Source organism: Anopheles darlingi, chromosome 2 (assembly GCF_943734745.1).
Source record: "Anopheles darlingi chromosome 2, idAnoDarlMG_H_01, whole genome shotgun sequence".
Classification (NCBI taxonomy): domain Eukaryota; kingdom Metazoa; phylum Arthropoda; class Insecta; order Diptera; family Culicidae; genus Anopheles; species Anopheles darlingi.
This window is the reverse complement of record NC_064874.1, coordinates 12,379,414-12,401,771: the sequence shown is the minus strand read 5'-3', so window position 1 is coordinate 12,401,771 and position 22,358 is coordinate 12,379,414. Positions and strand designations below refer to the sequence as shown.

The window sequence follows — 22,358 nt, the reverse complement described above, 5'->3', positions numbered from 1 at the left end:
TTTGGAGGGGAAACATTCGAGTACTAACCAGTAATGAAGCGAGAGCATGGAGCAAATAAAGACGAGAGATTGTGCCGCCATCCTTCATTTTTTTCGTTTTTTGTTTTGTCCTTTCTGTAGCTTTAGCTTTTACAGAACGTGAATGACATTCGGCATTTTGGTCAGCAAAAACGGATTGGCCGATTTTGAGAGGCTGCGATGACGATCGCAAACTGCCTGGTGTGCCTTGAATTGGCGAGCGATGGTTTACGCGCGCGTCATGAGAACGTTAAATACGTACAATTACGTGTTTAATTTTGCCGCGAAGCAGAGACATAAGAAACATGAGAGCTATTGCTGTGTCCTCCACTCAGGACGGAACAGAGGTTGTTTATCCAGCGCTACGTTTCGCAATTCATGCAGTGCAAAGCTAGATTACCGGAGAATAATCGTCTTTTTTTATAATGATTAAAAGCCATATGTCACTAGTACGAGTGTTTAAATTAAAACTTGAGCGGCAATTGAAATGCAGATCTCTTCCCTTTATAACGCAAATAGATAGTGTCCTCTGGTATCGCATACGCATCGCATAGCTAAACTAGTAAACGATTTTCTCGCATGGTATTCACAAGGTGACACTGGTTCTTAATTGAACTAATCATTGCTCTTGTTGTTCTCGCCACCCCTCCTATTCCACAGCCCGTACTGAACGATGATGACGAGCTGCACCAGCGGAAGGTGACCGCGAACGGGATTTACCTGAATGGCGGTGCCAAAACGGCGAATTCCTACAGCAATGGCAATTCGAACGGTTTTGTCGAATCGATCCAGCAGTCGAATGGTGGCATCGGCGAGAATGGTGGTGCGCGCGTCCGGAAAATCCAATAACGCTTGCGCAAACCGCCGCGGATCAGCCATCGATGGTGCGTGCCATCGTCGGCGGCAGCGACGACGGCATCAGCATCATCCTCCTCATTATCATCACCACCATCATCGTCATCATCGTCGTCATAACTAGCACTCATCACCAGCAACACCACCATCAACACGTTCCACCGGGATGATCTGCCACCGCCAGCAACAGCAGCACAACAGCAGAAGGAACCACCAGACTGTGTTGGTCCAGGGTGTCACCATGGTCGCCAGGTCGTCGCTTCCGCCATCGATGTCCCACCTTCTGCTGGCATTCCACGATTGCCCATCGAGACGGTGCACCCTTCGGCCGCCCTGTGGTGGCTTGGTGGGTCCTGGTGAAATTGTTTATTTTTAGCACGAATTTTGTCTAAAGATAAGTTCAGTTTCCCGGGTATTCCCGATGCTTAACATCCTGTTCCGGTCTACGTTTAGTTCCCATGCTGCAAGCTGCTTGGTTTAGCTTGACTGGAGGCAGTGAAAGGAGTTGGAGAAGAAAGATGATGGTGGTCAGATTGGCGAGTGAAGACGACGACGACGACGATGACGACAGCGACTGCGATGACCCGAATCAACCTGGAACAGTGCTGAAAGTGACTGTTGGCGTAACCACCGGAATCCGGTCGTGTTACTGCTGCTCACTTTTCGATTCATTTTACGCAACTCGGAGTTAAGGGTATCTATTGCGGTTCGTAAGGTTTTTGTGTGTACTCGGAACTCGTACTGCGCCCCTGCCCTTCCGCCTGTGGCTCTGGTATATGGTTTGGCGCACGAGGAACTACCATAAAGAAAATCCCCCTCCCATTTCTCAGCAGAGATAAGAACATAGGAGAGTTAGCTTAGTTGCCTGGTGGGTGGTTTTGTTTTTCGTTTAAGTTTATTCTTCATTTCTATAAATATTTTTTTGTTGTTTTAGAGAAGGCATGTGTACAGCAAGACAAAACTGAAAGCTCTTGGCGTAAGAGCACCATTAGTATAGAAAGAGAATGAAACGAGGAAGGAAAAAGAAAAGAAAAAGAACGAAAAAAAGGTTTATTACAAGCGGACAAGAACAGAAAACAGGCAAGCAAACAAACAAAGAGGAGATATACAGAACGCGATGACAGGTGTAAAGGCATGTCGCAGAAAGGAACGGGAACAAGACGGTGTGGATATAGCGGAACGGGATGTTAGAGCTGTTTACTAAAGCAACAGGAACAAAAGTAAAAAAAATCACACACACAGAAATCTATTTACGACTATGGCGAAGTGAAATCGAATAGGTGATAAGGACTTAAACAAAAAAAAAAACGATTGAAAAAATAAATGTAACAAAAGAGTAAAAAAGGGTCAAACTAAACTAGAGCAAATCGAGCAACTAACCCATTTATATCGATGTATGTGATGATGTTTGGTGGAAAGCCAGCCTGTCCACCATCTTACCACGTTTCTACTTTGCCCCGTTTTGTACAGCTGCAGTAGTGCCAGTGTGGAGTATACAAGTGAGTAGCGAAGTGTAGTTGAAAAGACGGATAAGAAATAGCGAGAGAGAAGGATGTTGTGGAAAAGAACGGGATAAAACAGGAAGATAAGAACCATCTCATCGAGCTAGCGCTGTTCTTTTTTGGAAAGGGCCAGTTGTTAAGTGGATTGAAGTAGTACGCAGTGACCGAAGCATGGTGTTCCTTCATGTCCCACTCGCCTTGGGACTCATGCGAGTCGGAATCGACAGAAAAACCAGATTCATGCAGCTGTTTGAATAGGTTCTTTTAGAGCTTTTTTGTTGTTAGTAAATGCTTTCAATCTGAACCCAACGCAAGAGCGCATTAAAGTACTGTATATTGCTCAAACAGCTAGCTAAAGTGAGATCCGTTGTAGCATGCTAACAGAAAGGGGCGAGAAAAAGGGATCCGCCAGACACGATTATCATATCATCGCATTCGGGTGTCATTAACATTCTACTTAGCACTGCGTTTTGTTTCGTTACCGTTATTTATGCAAAGATGTTTCCGATGCGCGAATGCCATAAACGCCTCGAACGAAAGTGTAGCTGAATGCAAGACTGCTTTAAAAAGGGACGGATCCCGTGTTATGGGTTTCCAAATGAATCTTCATCCAATGTGTCTGTACAGACAGCAAATAGATTTCTACTGATGTATCACGTGTGCCCAAGGCCAGGATGCTAGTATTTTTCGTTGAGAAAAGGGACCCACCATTTCTCGTGCATTTCGCGCTCCCGTTCGCTTTAGTTGAAATGTGTGCAACGATTGTATGTGGAGCGAAGGATATAGGGGTATCATTAGTATTAGGATATTCATTATAAGATGGTGTTGGTTGTTGTTCTGTTGAAATCTGTTGAACCATAGCGTGGTTAATCAGAAAGATAGGGGATGTACCATTCTGAAACTACGACCGTAAATAATAGGCTGCGACCCAACAATACCTAGGAAATGAATCGGATAGCGAAACAGTCAGGCAGCTATAGTCGCCGCCCGAAGATACACTTAACGTAAGGTTAAGGTTGCTTCTTGTGCGTGTTGTTGCCCTTTTGTTTTGCTTTCTGTATTATTCTTCGTCGTCCATCACTGATATATAGGGATAGCACGTAAGCACGTTACAAGAGGATCGCAATCAAAACGCTGCGAGACATTTATGAGTTTTTGTTCATCATTTTGGTTCTTCCATCATAGTCTCATGTTGTTTCATTTTGTTTTTCCGACCGCCGCCCTTTGTACCATTGACGTCATGTCAAGGACCCCGAGTGTGTGTTGTTTGCTTCCATGGCCATTCGGCGTGGCAAATAGGCCATAACAACATAACAAAGCCAACTATGCACAAGATATATACGACAATCTCCGTTGCGTCGCGTGGAGCCAGTTTCGAGCAGGCCAAAGGCGCACCAGGAAGCAAGGGATCCACCGGTTCAGGGTCTACTAAGTTTAGTGCCCGTTCTTAAACACTCTCACACTGCTACAGTTCCATAAGTTTTGTACTCCAGCAAACTCGTCATGCTGCATCCTTTGATACAGAGAGCAGGGCCAGACCAAAGGGGGCAAACACACAGATACACACACACACACACACACACACACACACACACACACACACACACACACACACACACACACACACACACACACACACACACACAGGTGAAGGAACCCTAACAGCGGACTTAAGCTTGTATGTGAAAGGAAGCGAGAATCCGTAAGGAAAAACGTACTACAGAGAGAAAGAGAAAAATATAATTACTAAAAGAAAGAAAAAAAATTGGGATGGATATGAAAATAAAAACAAGTCGTAATTTAATTTAATCTCTGCGTATTCTTTTAACCTTTCTTGAAATGTGAAGGTGAAGGTAAAAGCACTTCACTCCCTGGTCGATACTCGATGGTATCGTGGTCAAGTGACTGCAAACTAACTGATGTAATTTGTTTGCATCTTTGTTGAAGGGGCTTCCCCTGACACAATAAATTCCAGCTTTCCAACTACTGGTACCGCGTTTCCGGGAGGCCGACAATGAAATGACCGCTGCACTGCACTCTGACCGCTCGCTGTCTGTCGAATAAATCTTACATCTCAGAATGGTTCGGATTGACCAATCCCCTAGCCATGAACCGGTACGCCACGCCATCTGCATCCGTGATTCGATGGCGCTCCGATGGGATCGCCCGGATTCTTCCGCGATCAGCATGATCATTAGCATGTAGCAGGCGTGTGCACTGTCGGAGTGATGTTACAACTCGTTCACGAGTTAGATTGGACCGCTCGGTACACAGCGGGCAGCGGGGTACGTAATTTGATCACGTCTGTGGCTACGATGACTAACCGACTGACTGATCGTTGAAGATGAGCCAGGAGAGTGGGAATTTACTCTTCCGGGAACTACCGGGGCGCCTGGTGCGTATCATCACTTACTTTCCCCGTGACGACTCCGGAACTCCCAGATTAGGTATTGGGAGGAAATTCCAAACGCCCCTCCCCTTTCCCGCGATCTGTCGAAATCAGGCGAGAAGTTATTCGTATGAGTTTTCTCCACCTGTGTCCATAATTGGGCGTGAGAATAGGTTGACTAAACATGGACACGCTCGCACAGTGTGACGACACTGGCACATGTTTATGTTGCGATTTCAAGGTGAAAATGTCGCTAGAAAGGTCCAGCGTGTGACCTTGGGCACTGTCAGTCACCTCGGTTCAGATGATAAAACGTTTTCCAAACGTTTGTCAGCGATCAGGTGAGGTTCATTTGGAGCCTCTTGTGAATCAGAGGGCTAAGAATGGGACTTCTCGAAGAATTGGGCGCGGGTGCCAATGAGAAGTGCTCATAGAATCATGCCCAAGAATCATGGCTAGCATGCCCTGTACGCACTATTAGCTAAACGGAAGCGGTTGCCAGGTCTATGTACCGTTTGGGGGAGATACCCAAGATCCTCAGGATCAGGTGTTGTTGTGGTGACATCGTTCGTGAGGTTCGGATGACCATGAAGCTGTTCTCGGATTTCGCGGAAGTTTATTCTATATTCAAATGGTTTAAAAAAATATATATATACGAGAGATCATAAGATTATAGTAGGAGTTGCAGTAACACCACTTTTTATCCAATCTCGATGAAAAAGGGCAGGGCATCACTGGTAATGACGGAGGGGGTGATGATGATCTTCCTTCTTCGGCGAAAAAACAAACTGAAGAGTAGATGAATGGGGCCTCTCAATGATGATCACCTTAACGATCAATTCGTTGACCGAACCTCAACGTGGCAACAACAAAAAAAACCACGATAGAATAAGTGTCCGACTCCGGGTCTTAAGGGGCCGAGTAGCGTGTATGGCATTTGTGGCAAGGAACTATTGCGTCGCACAATACAACACTTGCTAGACACCATGCGGCGGTCAGTTCGGAGAGCGGATTTTGTTTTCTTTTGGCCAGCGCAGCGTTCCTTTTTTCCATCTCTTCTCGCTTCACAAGTTTCCCTGCTTTGCTTGCTTTTCACTTAAGCCTCCACCACCATCGCCATCACCACAGCCCCAAAACAGATCGGGCGACGAACCGAACCCGGGCCGAAGGATATTTAGAGGTCGAGGTGTCGTGAGGGCCGGCATCGATCGCGGTCGGTGCTCGTTAAATTAATTTCAAGCGTTCGGTAGTATTTGCGAGCCTTCTGATGGTGGGGCTGCCCGAGAAGGGACGAGCTCGCGGTCTGTCAACAAGCGCAAAGCGAACGGAACAAAAACGCACTCGCGCTCAGAATGGCAAAAACGTGGAGCTTTGTCGTGCGATCGTGAATCGAGAATGCCGGTTGGTGATCGAATGAATCGCGTTAGTAGTTCAGCAACTGACGACAACACCGGGTCGATTCATATTCCTTTCGCAACAGTGATGAGCATCGGAAATGTGGAAAATATTAGGGCCAAGGCATTCGTCGACCTTCATAGGTCAGTGGAAGAGAGTGTTGTTCTTAAAGGGGGAACTATGGTTATTTTTGGGTCCAAGCAAGGGTTGTTTTTGTACATCTTTTGAGGAAAAACTATCCGTTTATATTTTCTGCGAGTGTTGTATTAAATTGCAACCTTTTAAGAATATTTACACGCAGGCAGTTAAAGATATATAAAAAAGGGAAATTTAGCCATGGCATTAATCCTCAGAAATGCACCTTTTGCGGTGTTCATCGTAGCTTGATTCATTAGCGTAGCGCAATTAACTTAATACATACTTGAGCGCCATAAGTAAACAAAATATCATAATTCCTTCTTAAGTGGTAAAGAACGATCCTTCATGTACTTTAGATTATTGGCGCAAAAACTTATTCTATGACGCTGCACAAGTCAAATAGAAGAAAATGAAAAGAAAAACAAACGCAAAGCACTATTTTAACCACTTCAAAAGCATATAGAAGGTCGTGGAATTGCGGAAAATCATTTGCTACACTTGTGGTACAGATGGATGTGAATGAGTTATCACGGCATCAGCCATTTGCTTCACCTCATCGTACAAATCGTTCTTTAATTAGCGTACATCTAGATAAGACAAAATAAGCATTAAATGTAACTAATTAAACATGAAACACGCAGCAACAGCCGCCATGGATAAGCGCTGGCACTTCCGTTAGATCCGTTGGCGGCTAAAAGTGACAGTGTTTTTTTTTCCTTATCTTCGACACCATTATTAATTGATCATGAGCATGGTGATTGTGTTTAAATATAAGAATCTACCACTAATTACTCAGTTGTAGGCTGCAACTTGTTTTCATTAAAGCGATACAATCTCTGAGCTTCGTTGTACTTCTAATACATTAGATGGCTCTCACAATCCGATATTAATACTAAAATTACAACAATCTAAATATGCTATTGTTGCAGCAAATTGTATAGGTTAGCTATTGATATTTGTTGTTGGAACATTTTGAGTATCGTTAGAAGGAGTAACTGTGGCTGCTATCACGCAAAAAAGGACGCATGCAAATCTTTTCGCATGGTTATTCCATGAAAAACTATTCGCAAAACGATCAGTTTTTTGACCAACCGTGGTGCTGAGTGCTTCTTAATGCAGTTAGCTAATCTTTTTTGCAACAATACTGTTCCCTCTTATAACTAGCTTTTCGGCGCAAAAAAGTCGTGGCCCTCGAGTACGGCTAAACATACTATAATATGTTTTCTCTTTAGTTGTTTTTTATTACTTCTTACTATCGTCGCAAGATGATAGTTATGGTATCATAACCTTCTTAAGACGAAACACTTACAATTAGATGGATATGCCTAAGGGTGAAGCACGCTCTACACTTAGATTCTGTCAAGAAAGTACCCTGAATTGTCGATTTAAATTTGGTGGGGTATTTTGGCAAGCCAATTTTTTTCTTGGTACAACTGTCCTTAATTATTATACAAAGTTTGAGCGGGATCCGGTAGCCAGTTTGTTTACAGCAGCTGGTTAAGTAAGTCGATGTCACTGGTGAGTGCGGAATTTTACTATGGGTGATAACGTTGAATAAAGAGTTTGTTAAATGTGTTGTGTTACGATTAAATTTCCGTGTACCGATGCATTCAAAATGTTGCAAAAGGCGTTTGGCAATAATAGCCTATCTAAAACATGTGCACATGAGTGATAAAAGCCTTAAAAAGTGGCTGAACCGATGTCACCGGTGTGCCTTGTTCTGGACGTTCGTTAATGTCCTCAACTGATGAAAACATCGAAAGAGTTTAAGATAAAGTGAACGAAAATCAACATTATAGCTTAAGAGAGTTATATCATGAATTTAACATCTTGGTTCGTAACATTATAGTTGATGTTTTGGGCATGAAAGAGCAGGTCTCGTTCCAAAAGAATATTATTTTATTTTTAATTTTTTGATTTAAAACACAACAAAAATCATCATCATACAGTAGTTTAGACCAGTTGTACTTCTTGACTAGTTGTAATTTCTTGACAGAATGTACAAGTTTCATGGTTTTTCATTAAACAGCTCGTTGCTGATCACACATTCAGATGGTCCCAAATGACCACCGTTTCAGCTATCGTCTGTTCGGATTAACCGAAATCCACTATCCATGTTGTGTTCATTGTAAGGTCAAGATGAACACTAATCAGCTACAGAAGCTCTTGCCTAGGCTCACGTATCTCCACGCGATCTTGCAATTTTCCACCTCCGATTTCTCAATACTAATTGATATCTAATAACTGCTCGCTACTGATCGAGTTTCACTCAGCGCGGCACTGGCAGTGGTCAACCGAAAGTATTTCGTCAGAATGTCCGCCAAAACGACTGGAGACTGTAGACACCGACCACCGACAGCATCGATCTGACCCCGACAGCCTCGCCGATTGCGATCCGTTTTGCGAACCGCGAACAAGGACACGGAATCCGCTTCGGAAAACTGAGGGGAAAACATGAAAATCGCTTTCCCAATCACATTTACAGCCGCTATCACGTGGGCATCATAATTTCCGCCCCAATTGTGTCAGTCCTAAGCCGGACAGGTCTAAGCTAGTGCGAAGGTGAAGAATTGCACAGCAGATTTAAAGCACCAACCGTCTTGTTATGATGGATTGCGCTGCGCTCCACGACGTAACGACTCGTCGCCACTGGTCGTCGTCGTCGTCGTCGCTGTCTACAGCTGACCTTCACGTTAGACTCGGTTCAGGATGCATCGCGGTACGATTTGCCGGACCACCGTACCGGTTCGCTGGACATTCCAATATCTTATCCGCGCGATGGCTCACCACCTAAGCCACCGCAGAGTAACTTTCAAGGGCTTGGTTGGACCTTCGTCAAGGTCTTATTATAAGGGTCTGCTACACACACTGACGTGGCCGGGGAGGCGTACATTGCGGCTGGCCCAATGCCATAGGTGCTGCCCAAGGTTAATGATCGGCCAACGGGACAAAAGGAAAAACGTGTTTTCCTTTCTCTCGACCGCAAGAACGATGCTCGACTGCAATGTGGAAAATCGAAACCTTGCATGGCGTGTCGTGGCGTTGCGTCGGTGAGTATGATTGCCATCTAACCGGGGACACACACACACACACACACACACGTGGATAGTAGCCCCCGGGAAGGAGGGAGAGGCGATGATAGAGGAGTTTTAGCGGTTCGGAGCACGTTCCATTTAGTGCACGCTAGGCGCCTGGACACTATTGGCCTGTTAATCATAAATCCGTTGCCACACTTCGTGGCACACGCGCCACATGTGCGCGTGTGTGTGTGTGTGCACAGCGATCCGCAAATCGTTTTTTTTTTGGTTGTTGCTGTTGTTGATGTTGATGATGATACCGATCGACCGAATCGACCAACGTTGTCCGTGAGTTCTGATTATGTAAATCGCGATCGTACAAGGTGTGTCCAGTTCCATTTGTCCTTTTTTGCTACCGACTTATGGAACCGCATCCATCCAGCACTTTTTTTCCCCCGATTTTTTTTTTGTTGCATTTCGGTCCGTTTTCCCAACGGCAGCGCGTAGGTTGTTGGCGACGCTTACCCTTGATCTACATTTTTCGTAATCGAAATTAAAATCAATCAAAACGGTGGAACGAAGAAGCGCCAACGGGGGCATGGTGAGTTGGTGTGGGGGGAGGGGGAGGGGTCTGGTGTGCCGGCCGTTGTCCGTTTGGGCGGATGTCTTTATACGCGATAGAGCGATTACGAGCGGAGTGGACTTTACGAGCTAATGGCGATGGTTAATACTTTGTGACGGATTTGAGGTTATGGGCACGAGGTGCAGATGGACCACTGCAGCGTGAAGTCGAGCCGGGCCACTCGTAGCCAAGTTTGTTTTAATGATTAAACGATTGATTAATGCTTGATTTAGCCTTCGTGTCGGTAACAATGGACTCGAAAATGAATGGAGAGCTCCTCATTTTCAGCGCATCCGTGGGTAAAGGACACGAAGCTGAAGCGCATGAAAACGTAGCATATGAGGCAGCTCGAGTTGCAGTGGATCCGCGACTGCACCGTTTCACTGTGTGATCATGAGAGCCTGAAGAGTCTGTGTACAGCTAGCCACCAGAAGCGATTCGATCACACAGCACACACACACACACACACACACACACACACACAGGAGAAGGTGCTGATGGCCAAAGAAGGGGTTGGTCAAAAGCTCAGACGTTACTTGCCTGTATTAACACCTGAAGAAGCAGAACCTCTTGGTTAAGTTAATAGTCGCGCAACGAAACACACATTACTGCTACTGTCGTCCTTATCCTTCTCTTGATCGTAAACCGATGAACAATGTCTTAGACCGTCGCGTAGTTTTTTTTTTTTTAGTGCCGAAATTACCAAACCACCATGACCACCACCTATGGCAGTGACGCGCTAATCATTAAGCAGCCATACCACCGTAGCAGCACCGTCCAGACGGTACCGTGGCTCAATGAAGTTGCGCGTACCGGAAAAACAGACCGACGCGCTCGAGCTTATGACGAGATGAGCAAGGCGCGTGGTGGCAAAGTCCGTGCTCCGCGATGGTGCCCACAGTCACGGTAAAGGTCATCACGGTGGCGGTATTGATTTGGTGCACAATTCAGGCGGCAGATTTTTTTTTGTCTGTGACCGGTTTGTGTCGGTCATCACTTTGAGTGGGGCCGCGTATCCGTGCGTGTCACTTCCGCCCCCACCTGTCGAGAGGTGTCAAACAGGTGTAGAAGCACTAGGTTCATCACTCCGGATTGTGACCTTCACTGCTTGTAATTGTTCGTTATACAGTCGCGCAGCGTCTCTGTAGACGCTACCGTACCTGAGGTCGAACCTCAGGTCGATTTGTGTCCGGTCAAGTGGTCGGAATGGTCGAGGTAACACCCGGTGAACTATTAGAAGCGGTACAATAGACGACACCATTCGGAACGCGCGAGGAACGAGTTCAAATTATCGATTCCGGAACCGGCGTCGGTGGCGGAATCCGGTTCAGTTTATTATGGCGACAAATGATCAACAAACAGCCCGTTGCGGTAGGCAAATCGGTCAATCTACTGCGCACGCATTTAATTTGCATCAATCACACGAAGACGACGACGACGATGGTGAAGACGACAACGACCCTCGGCTAATCGTGGTTCACGACCGATTGTAACGGGGTTTGGTTTGCCATCATTAATATGGATACAGCGGCAGAATGTTTTCGCGTTCCATATCTTCACGAAGATGGCCTTTTTGCAGCTCTACGGTGTTCCTAATTGAGGAAACGGTTTAAAGGCGAAGGCAGAACATTTTGCAATCAAACAATCTCTCACCGCTTTGGGCACTATTTTCGGCGCAACAACAATCGTTTCGAAGCGATTCATCTTGTCCGCTTATCTATCTAGTGCACGTGTGTCGCACTTGATTCGCAATCGTGCAACATGGCGGCGTCCGGTATTTGGCAACGCGACACGCGCACGCGCTTTTGCGCACAATTTGAAAGTAAACGATAGGATGTTTTTGGCACTTCCGTTGCGGTGCAATACCACCACCAATACCATTAACATTGAGGACGAGAGAGAAAATGCTTCATAAACGGACCGCTGCTATCGGACGATAAGCGACAGTCGCAGTCGCTGCTTCTGATTTGATCCCCGGTCATAGCCATTTTGTCACACGGAAGTGACTTCGACACTTCCACCCTTTCGTGCCACTTTTCCACCGACGGGCTCTCAAGACCGAGGGCACAGATGCGGTGACGCAAATTCGCGCGACTGGCGACGGCGTGGCAGCACGAAATCGTGTAAATAATTCGATACGACATGGCGTATTTATGTGTGATCCGGTTGTGTTCTTGCATGGGCGCGTGTTTTGTGGCTATGGGCATGATCACAACACGGGGAATCGAAAGGAAATTAAAGCAAAAGAAGAACCGACACGGGAACGCGGACACGTTTGACGTCACCAAACTGGAATCGGGCTTGGGATGATCCGATGAGGGATGAGAATACGTTTTCCGGTCGAATCCGTTCGTGCTTTGGATCCTTTACCATGAGTCGTTCAATTCCAGGCCGTCCCAGGGCGAGGGGTGTTCAATTAGAGAAGCAATTGTTACCCCCAAGTACTGTATTTATGCACGCTTCAAAACCAGTTTCACTACGCTTTTTGTTTTGATTTTCCTTATTTTTTTTTGCTGGACCCATTCGAGAAATCCAATCTTAGAACCAACATTTTTTTCTTGGCTTCCTGCGAACACACACCAAACCCAATCTATTCTGTGTTGTTCGCGTTCTTTGTGATCATCTATTCCATGACGTAGGGGATGGTCCAACGTGTGCAAGAACGCCAAGGTGCTACCGTCATGAGAATGTGAAGTTCTGTAGAAGGGGTCTGTAGAGTTAGGGATTCCTCTAGGTGGTGGTAGTGCCGCGTGTCGTAGCGGATCTACCTTCGATCGAGGCATTCTCTCGCCAACGATCATTATAAAGATGACCGCAAGATGATGATTTGTACGTCGATTTGTATGTAATCCGGTCTTCATAACCGTGAGGTAATAACAGGGCGCCTTCGAGACTTCTAGAACACACACGGTATAAAGGATCACAATTCGCACCGGGCGCAGCACTGCAGAAGTGACATTGGCACCACAAAAACTCCACACCGTCCGAGTGATAAATACCTGGAGATGCTTGCAAATTGCCAGCTTCGCTAATGCGGACCTTTTTTGTTATCAAACCATTATTTGCAAATTATCGATCGCCAGCAGAATCGAGCGGAAGCCACACTGTCAAGGCGCCCCCCCACCAGCTTCGGTGACGGTATCTTGATGGTGATGCAAATCCACATCCTCTAAACCTGGAGGGCATCTGCGCAAATTGGTAGCTCTCCGTGTTGACTTTTGCGGTGGATAATGATTTTCCCACTCGACCACCACCGAGTGGTATCCTCGCCTACAGTACACTTCCATCATCAAAATGCGCTTGGGATGAAAAACTGTTTCCAGCAAACCCTGGAATACCCCCTTTGTTGACCCTCCCCCACCAAACAAACGCTGTTGGGACACTCTGTTCCGCTCGGGAAGAGTCTGTCGAAAACGCCGAGCTTCTTCTTCTCTTGAACCTCGAGTGCTCGAGCGGCTAATTGATTGGTTTCTGTACACAGCAGCGATCAGAAGAGGTGCGTTTTTGCCCTGGGGTTCCGGCAGCATCTCCGGCAGGGCAAGGGTCTCTTTTCCAGAACCTTCCACTGACGACGCTACTGACGTACGAGCTAGCCGATCGGTGTCATGGCGAATTGTGCTTTTTTTGTGAACGTGTATGTGCGCCCAGGAGCACGCTTTGCGATCATATTGATCATCTCTCTACCCGGTACTTACAATGTAGAGTTTATTTGAGGATGGTCTGTACGAATGTTTGACAATCACACCCCTCTCTCCGTCCCGGGATCGTGGCGCGACGGATCGATGCTGACGTCAGATGTTTGAGAGGGAGCGACGATGAAGCGACGCTGAACCGGTGAGTGAGGCTGGAAGTATCCATTACACCGCACGTGTGCTAGTACCGGAGATATTCCCGTATTCTGCCGTCATATCTGGACGGGCGGGTCCTATCTCTCACCTTCCGTGTGATTGATCTGCGTCAAGAGAAAGCCCTCGTGTGCGCTTATTTACGCAAGCAATGATTGGCGGGGGACAAATTTTGCAAATTCATCCAATTAGAGTATTGCGAACCAGCTGCAGTCCTTTCGATCGAACGATGACGCTCCAGGAATGGAAGCGAATGGATTTTCCCTAAAACTCCTAACGACGCAGCGTGACACAAGCGTGAACGGATCAAAAAGGTTCTTTCACCTCTACGACCATGACTTCTAACGAAAGGACAGTAAGGCGCAGTTGGATCGGCTAATGATTGCTATGCCCCCCTCTCGCTATAACACCAGCATCTAACGGTAATGTATACGTTTCATCCGGACGGCCGGCGTTAATTACGCGTTAGTTAAGAGTCCATAAAACTGGATGTACTTGTAACACCTTCCTACGGCGATGCTGCTCGGCACGCGCTGTACTGCTGGCAAAGCAGAGGCCAATGTTTACATATTTGACAAATCGGTAGAGGCACCCTTGCCTTCACCAATCCAGCCCCACTCTACCGAAAAGGGTTTACAGTTGTTCTCACAGTAGTCTCCACCGGTGCGGTTGTTGTTGTTATATGATCCCTTTGCACGCTCCTTCGTAGATTGACATCGGCTGCCGTGTGTTGGTTTTGATCTAGTTCGAGCTCGAGAGAATAGTATTTCAGTTCCGGTCGAGAATCGGTCCCGCCAGCTCGGAGGAATGAGCCCGACATTTGTTGTATAAATTTGCGCGATCGACAACACGCAACAGCGATTGGAGACGCCGTTTGTTTGCCGAGATGATTCACTCAAGAGAATACGCGTTGGCAGGAAAATCCCGACGAATGTTAAGAGAATTTGTAGCTTGGAATCTGGGTTTACGCATGAGCATACTAATAGGATTTTGGGATTTTACTATTTGATCTCCGAATTGACGCAGTTCGAATTGAGTATTTTAGCATTACGCTTTAGCATAAAAGCCAATTCGTCAATATTGTCTTTTTTAGTGGACAAAAAATGCAAGTTCTGAAGAATGTTTGGTGAAATTTTCAAGGCAAAATATTACTTACTTACTTATCGGGCGCTACAACCGATGAACGGTCTTGGCCTGCCACGGATGGAGGAGTAAGAAGACTTTACGGGATAGGCCACCGTCTGCCATTCTCATGACATGCCCTGACGTATAACTCCGCATTGTATCGGTTTCTGCATCGAAAAGGAAAAGGAAAAAATATTAGAAATACAAAAATTATAAGGGAAGCTAAACGGTAAACGTAGGATAGTTATTCGAAATGTAATTTTTGCAAATTCTTCAAGCTTAAGCTAAACCAGCTATTCATGGTTATTCAATCAAAAATATTAACAAATTTTAGAGAACCTATTTAAGGCTACCTCGTATATGTTGCACAGAAAAAAGAAACAGAAGAATTTTCTACAAAGTCCTAAACTATATCTATGCGAGATATGATTGATGAATTTGCTACAAATCGATCTCAAAATCATTAAATACGGAAGCACTTATTAATGCAGTTTCTATCCACACAGTGGTACCCTTTCATTCATAGTTGCCCTCACAACAACACCATGCGCACCGTACGGCTCTGGTACGGCGCTAACCACTGCCATTGCAGAGTTGCGACCTCCAGGGATCAATCAGTGATCATTGGACGTGTCCTTCGAGCATCGACCACAAACCGAGGTACTCCAGCAAACACTTCCTGTAATTATCCTAATGAACTGACCTCCTCAGGTAGCGCATGCAGCGAGAAAAACCACGTTCAGAGGGGTTCACCGGGCACTCAAAGGCCAAGCCTCTCAAAGAAAAAGAAGAATCCAAGTTTGGTGTGTCGGTATGTGTGTACGCGCGCGCGCGCACGCGAAAGGGTTGCGTGTGAGTCCGCCCGTTTACCGTCCGGATGGACCGGAGAGCTTTAGGAGTTCATGCGAGGGTTTGCGATGCTGCGATCTGTATTTTTTGTTTCCTTGCAGGGATTACAACCTTTTCCAGGATGGGAAAAGTGAACAAGACTCTCCTTCCTGCCAGCCAACTTCCTCCACATCAGCCCCACGAAAGCAGCCCCCCCAAGGAGAGATTGGCTTCAAAGGTGCATGAATAGCCGGCAAAACGGTAACTCGTAGCGACCGCGTGCGTGAGTGTACCCAGTAAGCAACGTAACTCAATTTTAAGTGAGTATTTTGGTCCCCGCACGAATCGTAATTCGGTCTCTGATACTTTATCTTGTATGCTGAAATATACAGAAGAACTCATCGAGACCGAAATGGTCTCTTATGTTGCACATCCTCTTCTAATTAACTTTAATGTGTCCTTGTTGTCAGCCTGTCTATTTTATACCCTTCATAATGTTTTCCTATTCCCTTGCCTGAAGTAATGAGCCTTAAGTTTGGCGTTTTTCCACAGAAAAATGAGTGATTTTGCTCACCGGGTCGCCACTGGGTGGCGAAGATAAAATTAACTCTTCGACGTCGACCGGAGACACATAGACACACAGATGCGCGTACGCACACGTGATGGGTGTGTTAACCGGCGGCCGTGGCGGTAGATAGAAGACCCGGAGGTGACGGAGACGTAGAGACGGAGACGAAAACGAAGGGGGGAAGACGAAGGCGGCAGCCCGTAAGTCGACGACGGAGCGCGTTCCCGTCAGGGTGTGTGGTGTTGTTTCGTGTATTTGAACGGGTATCACGCCAGATCCGCGCTCATTCGCAGATTCGCAGCCAAGCAAGCCAGCCAGCCAGCCAGCCTGTCAGCCAGCCAGCAAGCAAGCAAGCAAGCACCTGTGTGCCACCTGCCACCTACCTCCCTGCCCTCCCCCTTGTCGAGTAACACGTACTCGTGCAGGACGGACGACCGGATGAGACCGGAGCCAAGCAGAACAGAACATCTATCGGATAGTTCCGCGCGCGCATTTACGTGTTTGTGGTGGTGTGTCTGTGTGTCGTGCGTGTGCTGTTAGTGTGTCTCGTTGTAGTGGCCGTCGGTTATCCCGTTGGTGTTTAGTACAGTACCATACTACGTCCCAGCAGTGGGCTGCTTGCCTCTAAAGTGTGAAACCAGGCCGCCAAGCGACAGAGACTCTGGAATTACCTCTGGATTTATCGGCCAGCAGCAGCCAGCAACAGGAGCATCCGAAGCAACAACTCGCACCCACCACCGTTGCCGTTGCCGTCATCGTGTTCCTCGAGTGAGTGTGTGCGCCAAAAAGGAATTCATTTCATTTCACGCAACTACTTCCACCACCTCATTTGGCCAACCTGCCAGACGGGCTGGCGGGTTGGTGGCATTCCGCCCCCCATGATCTTTCCTCCCTTCTTCGTCGTGGTACTAAACCAGTGGTGTGGTGATGCAGAGGTGAAAGGGACCCGTTCGTTCCACCGCTTCTTCGCTACCGGACATCGCGGATCGTGAATGCAAAGCAATTGATAAGCAGCAGCAGCAGCATCAGAACCCTTCTCGTGCAAACGAGCAAATCCATTAGCCCGCTAGCCAGCCAGTGTGTGTGTGTTTGCGCGTGTGCATGTGTGTGTGCCTGTGTATGATTGTGCGTGGGATAAGAGAAACCCGCCCCCTCAAACGACGTTGTCCGTGGGCTGGCCCTAATTATGCGTAAACGAGTCGCCCTTATCAAGCGCGCGTTCTAGAGCGCACACACACACACACACACACACGCGTAAGGTACACGTTTGCTCAGCACATGTGCGGCGAGGGGTACGGTGTGTTGTGGTTTTCATTAAACAACCAATTAATTTTGTTTTCATTTGGCGCCCGCTACCTGGCGCCTGCTATACTTTCACCTCTTGCGCGCGCCCGAAAACTATATCAATGAGCCTTCTCCTCTTTCGTCCCGTGGCCGTGAGAAAAGTGAGATTCAATTACATAAGAGTCTTCCATCGCAAGCTCCCCCAATCCGGGAAGGGGGACGAGGACCAGTAGCAGATAGCGCGCGCTCTCATCGCAGAACACCTTCCGCGGTTGACCGTTCTTCCCGGGGGGTGGCGGTGACGGAGGCTGTGGCCGCGGGCAAAATTCTAGCCGGATTCGTGTATCTCGCGTGGCTCTGGTGGCGTGTATTGGTGAAGTGTTTTTATCACTCGCCTTTATCGCGCTGCTCTCGCGTTTCGCGGGCGGCTATCGTTCTGGGATAAAAGAATGGTGGCGCGAGCGCACGCCGATGAGATGCGAAGAGAGATGCGAGAGAGAGAGTTCTCAGCAGAGAGAGAGATAGAGAGTGCAGATTTTGAGGGGAAGGCTGATTGGGACCGCCGTGTTTTTTTTATAGGGGGAAATGTCAAAACGGTTGTCCCCCAAAATAACAACAACAATGAAAGGAACCGAGGTTTTTGTCGTTTGTGACGCGCGGATTCGAATTTCAGCAAACGGTGTCGTCGTCGTCGTCGTCGTCACCGGTTGCTAGGGCGAATAACCGTGGCAGCAACGTGCTCCGTTCGCTCCGTTCCACACATCGACCGATCCAGTTTTCCGTTCCAGTCGCCCAAGCGTCGCGCGGTTAATGCTTGTTGCACTCGTTTGGCTGCGGTGCACCAGCACTGCAAGGCGCTGGTGCTGGTGCTGGTGCTGGTGCTGGTTTGTGGCCGCGTCGGTTGCACCACGCTCGATGTCGTTTAGGATCGCGAAGTTTCCGTGGGTTTCGCGTAACCTCTGCTCGCAGGTGCTGGTACACCCGGTTTACCGGTTTTTCCGCCGGCCATTCGAAGGTGACAAGGCACCCCCCCGGGTAGAGAAGGAAGCTTCCAGAAGCAAAAATCGGTCCGGCGCACCTAACGCACTGTATGCTGCTGTTATGCTCCATCTGTTAGTGCTGCTTGTTATCTGATAAAGCAACATTATGATAACATAATGCAGGGTCTCCCTCTCTCTCTCTTTCTCTTTCTATCGCTCTCTCCATAAACTCTCCCTATAAACTCCCGATAAACATATAAACCAAAGACGAGCGAGTGGGAAAGAATGACGAAAGAAGACAGCGTACCAGATCCTCCTCCTCCCCTCCCACCCCCCCCCCCCCCGCCAGCATAACGGCTTATTTCGAGCCGAGAACCGGATGTCAACAACGGGGATGCCGTTAGGGCGCGGAGTTGGAATGGGAAAACGTGCGCCGTTCGCCGGCCCATACCAGGCTAGTTGACACACGTTGTGTAGGAGTAGCAGACGGTAAACAGCGTGTGTGTGTGTGTGTGTGTGTGTGTGTGTGTGTGTGTGTGTGAGTCACACCGAGTACACATACAAACACGCGGGAAAAAAGGGAAATGTGATGCTCGCGGTACAACAAGTGAGCGTGAGCGAGCATCGTCCGGGCGCGTTCAGGAAAATCGGGAAAACCATCGGGCGGCAATCATGGGGAGATCTCTTTCTCTCTCTCTGTCTCTCTCACTCTCTCTGCTCGTTGATGTCTTCTCATAGTTATGGAGGATGGGGAGTTGGGAGGGTGCTCCACACTGTTTTGGTTTCCACCTTGCGTACCACCGGTCTTACCGTCTACGACCTTGCAATTATGCAATTGTGTTTGCGCTACTTGCAAACGCACCAACAACACGCACAGCCACCCCTCTCTCTCTCTCTCTCTCTCTCTCTCTCTCTCTTTCTCTCTCTCTCGCATTCGTGTTTTCTTTAGGAATGTTAGCGGGACATGTCGGGTTGCGCGTTTATTATTTCGTTTTTCTCGAGGTGCGCTTTCGTCATACGTGATCATTTGTTATCATCTGTCCGTGTGTCTCTGCCGCGTACAAATACAAAGCAAGTCATTAACGACGCGCCGCGATGTGCGTGTCCGTGTATGTCATTTCCACCGGAAAAGCAAAACAGAAACCGACGATGTGCTAGCACGGGAATGAGGGCTGGGAAGAAAAACAATCACCAGGGAACGCAAACGTCGTAACTCTTCGACTGATGGAATCATTGCTCGACGTACACGGTGGTGTCCTGTCCAGATCATCATCGATGATCATCAAATCGGCTCTGTTACGTGGACGCGTTGTGATCGTTATCGTTTCAATTGGTTTGGAATGGTTTTCCCCATTAATGTTCCCCTGAATGTTGAAACAAATGCCTGGGGTGGGTATGCCGGCGAGAGCGCTATCGCTTCTCCTACCAGATACTGTAACCTGGTAGCGCCTGGTACACCCCAAAACTGTTGACGATCACTTCGCAGCTGATCGATTGGGACATTAAACAAGGGTTATCCAAAAGCGTCTTACGTTACCACCGTACCATCGTAACTCCAGGAAGACGAAGGCAAAGACAACGCAAAAGCAGAAGAAAAAAAAGAAGAAGAAGATGAAAAAGAAGAAGAAGAAGAAGAAGAAGAAGAAGCAAACAAAACAGAAGGAACTGAAACTGGACACCACCACCCCAAATAGCATCATGTTATTGGTTTAGAAAGTTTTGCGAAAACGAATGAATGAACGAGCCTCTACGAGCGTCGAGATCGGGTCCGAAGAGGACACTGTTTGGCAAAAGACAATATGATGATTAGCATCCTCCCTCACCCCCTCCCCCTCGTCTATCGGGCCACCCCTCATATGCTCCAGCTTTCATACGCTTCACGCGCCAATCCGCCTGCCAGAGCCGGATCTGACGGCGACTGGCCGCGAAGGAGCGTTCCGGTTTGACTGGCTTCTCTGGCAACTGATCTTTCGACGGCGATCGTCTCCCCTCCTCGTCTCTCATCACCACCACCCCTCATGACACTAATAAACCATTGAAAGATGAGCGTTTTTTTGCGGACGAATTTGGCCGATCTAGAATAAATTATAAACGGCTCGATGGCAATGGCGGTGGTGGCGGCAGCCATTCCGAATATCGCCATTCCGTCGACCGTACCGCACCAGACCGCGTGTGGCCTTCTATTTTCCCATTAGTGGCGGGAGTGCGCGAACCTCGAGGGTGGAAGGGGGGGGGGGGGGGGGGGTGGCGGGAGATATGGTGGATAGTTTTGAATTTTAAATCAACCTCTGCCTCTGCCTTGGCCATCATCAAGGATCGTGTGATCGTGCGTCAATGTGGCGGCGAGGCGAGGTTTCACTCCCAAGAGCCCGCTGCCTTCGTCGTTGTCGTCATCGTTTCAGGTGCGCACCTGTGGAATCCTCGGCAAGCTACAGAATCATTTCCGTACGGTGGAATCGATTCCCCGAAAGGCATCTCGACCGAGTCGACCGGGATTAATACGAAAGAGTTTGAATGAAAAATCAAAATCAAACAGTAGCGGTCGGCCACAGGCCACGGAGCAGCTGTAGCAGTGACAACATAGACCGAGGGTTACACTGTGTTTGCGCACCTGGTCGCACTCATTAATCGTGTAACGATGCCGGCATCGTGTAAAGGCCTGTGTGAGGCGGTGGAGGCGGTGGAAGCTCATTCTTGAATTGTGGAAAGAGAATAGCAATCGAAACACCGGGGCGCAAACAGAGACATTAGAAGGCTGAGAACGGATTTATGGTATGGCAGCTCCCTCGCCCGCACCTCCCGCTTGGTTGGTTGGTTGGGGATCAATCCATCATAAAATGTTCATTCAGACGCGCTTTTTGTTTGTTGCTTTGCTTGCTTGTCTGCGTGGCGATTCAGCAATACTCCGACGACCGGCCGCTTGCTGCCGTTTGTTGTCGGCGAGGGCGAGGGGCGAAGAACGGGGTGGATTCGACTGTTAAATGCCCAATTATGCCGACCGCTAATTGCGCGTACGGCGTTCGCAGACCGGCGAGCTTTTAACATAATGAGCACCCACATCTCCCGGCGGCCGAGATGGAACGATTTGTCGGATTTTGCCATTTTTGTCGTCCCCCGGTGTGTAATGATTCCGTCAACACACACACACACACACGGAGATGTACACAGGCAACCGTTGTAATGAGGTAGACCGGTGTGGTCTGCTAATGAGTATTGCAGCGGAGATGCATTTGCTAATGCAATCGCTCCGCAATAAGGTGGCGGCCTTGATTGCTCTAGGCCCGGACTCGGCTGCCTGCAGACAGTTTACAAAACAATTACACAGCTCGTCACCTGCAGACGTCACCGACCGTCGACCGTGGTGCCGGATGTCGCGACATATCCCTTCGCTTCCTCCCCCGGAGTAGGGTGATTAATATTCTTTAAATTAATTCCTAATTTGTCGCCTCCGATTGGCTTCCCTTTTCCCTCTATTTCTGCTTTTGCCTTCTCTTCTGGTTGTTGCCCGCTGGAGAAATGAATATTTATCATACATGTGTGTGTGTGTGTGTGTGTGTGAGTGTGGAAGGGAAAGTGTCAACCACCTACCTTACCTTGCTAACGGGCGATATAAATCCGACCGGTCGGTGTGTAAAATCGACTACCAAAGAGCAAAATCGAAATCGAATCCGCCTGGAATGCACACAAACACGAAAATTTATCTTCATGCCAGGGACACACTTTTGCACTAAACCGTGTACTGGAAGAAACTAATGAGCAAATATGGTTTTTGCTGGTCGTAGCCTTCTTTGT

At 47.8% G+C, this 22,358-nt stretch overlaps 3 protein-coding genes across 4 annotated transcripts in view; 2 read left to right on the top strand and 1 right to left on the bottom strand.

Annotated features, from left to right (window-relative positions):
• The window catches only part of LOC125952512 (elongation of very long chain fatty acids protein), an 18,797-nt gene extending 16,567 nt beyond the window's left edge, over positions 1-2,230 (top strand). The window contains exon 8 of the mRNA XM_049682016.1: positions 679-2,230. Coding sequence (XP_049537973.1) covers positions 679-867 — 189 coding nt within the window. The 3' untranslated portion in view covers positions 868-2,230. The remainder of the gene's footprint in view (positions 1-678) is intronic.
• Positions 1-22,358, bottom strand: part of LOC125952507 (serine protease inhibitor 88Ea-like) — a 95,113-nt gene that overhangs the window by 45,373 nt on the left and 27,382 nt on the right. The gene's annotated exons all lie outside the window — the stretch shown is intronic.
• The window catches only part of LOC125952513 (elongation of very long chain fatty acids protein AAEL008004), a 38,257-nt gene continuing 32,382 nt past the window's right edge, over positions 16,484-22,358 (top strand). The window contains exon 1 of one of the 2 annotated variants that reach the window (XM_049682020.1): positions 16,484-17,070. The gene's annotated coding sequence lies outside the window, so the exon portion shown is untranslated. The remainder of the gene's footprint in view (positions 17,071-22,358) is intronic. The other variant, XM_049682017.1, reaches the window with a different exon arrangement.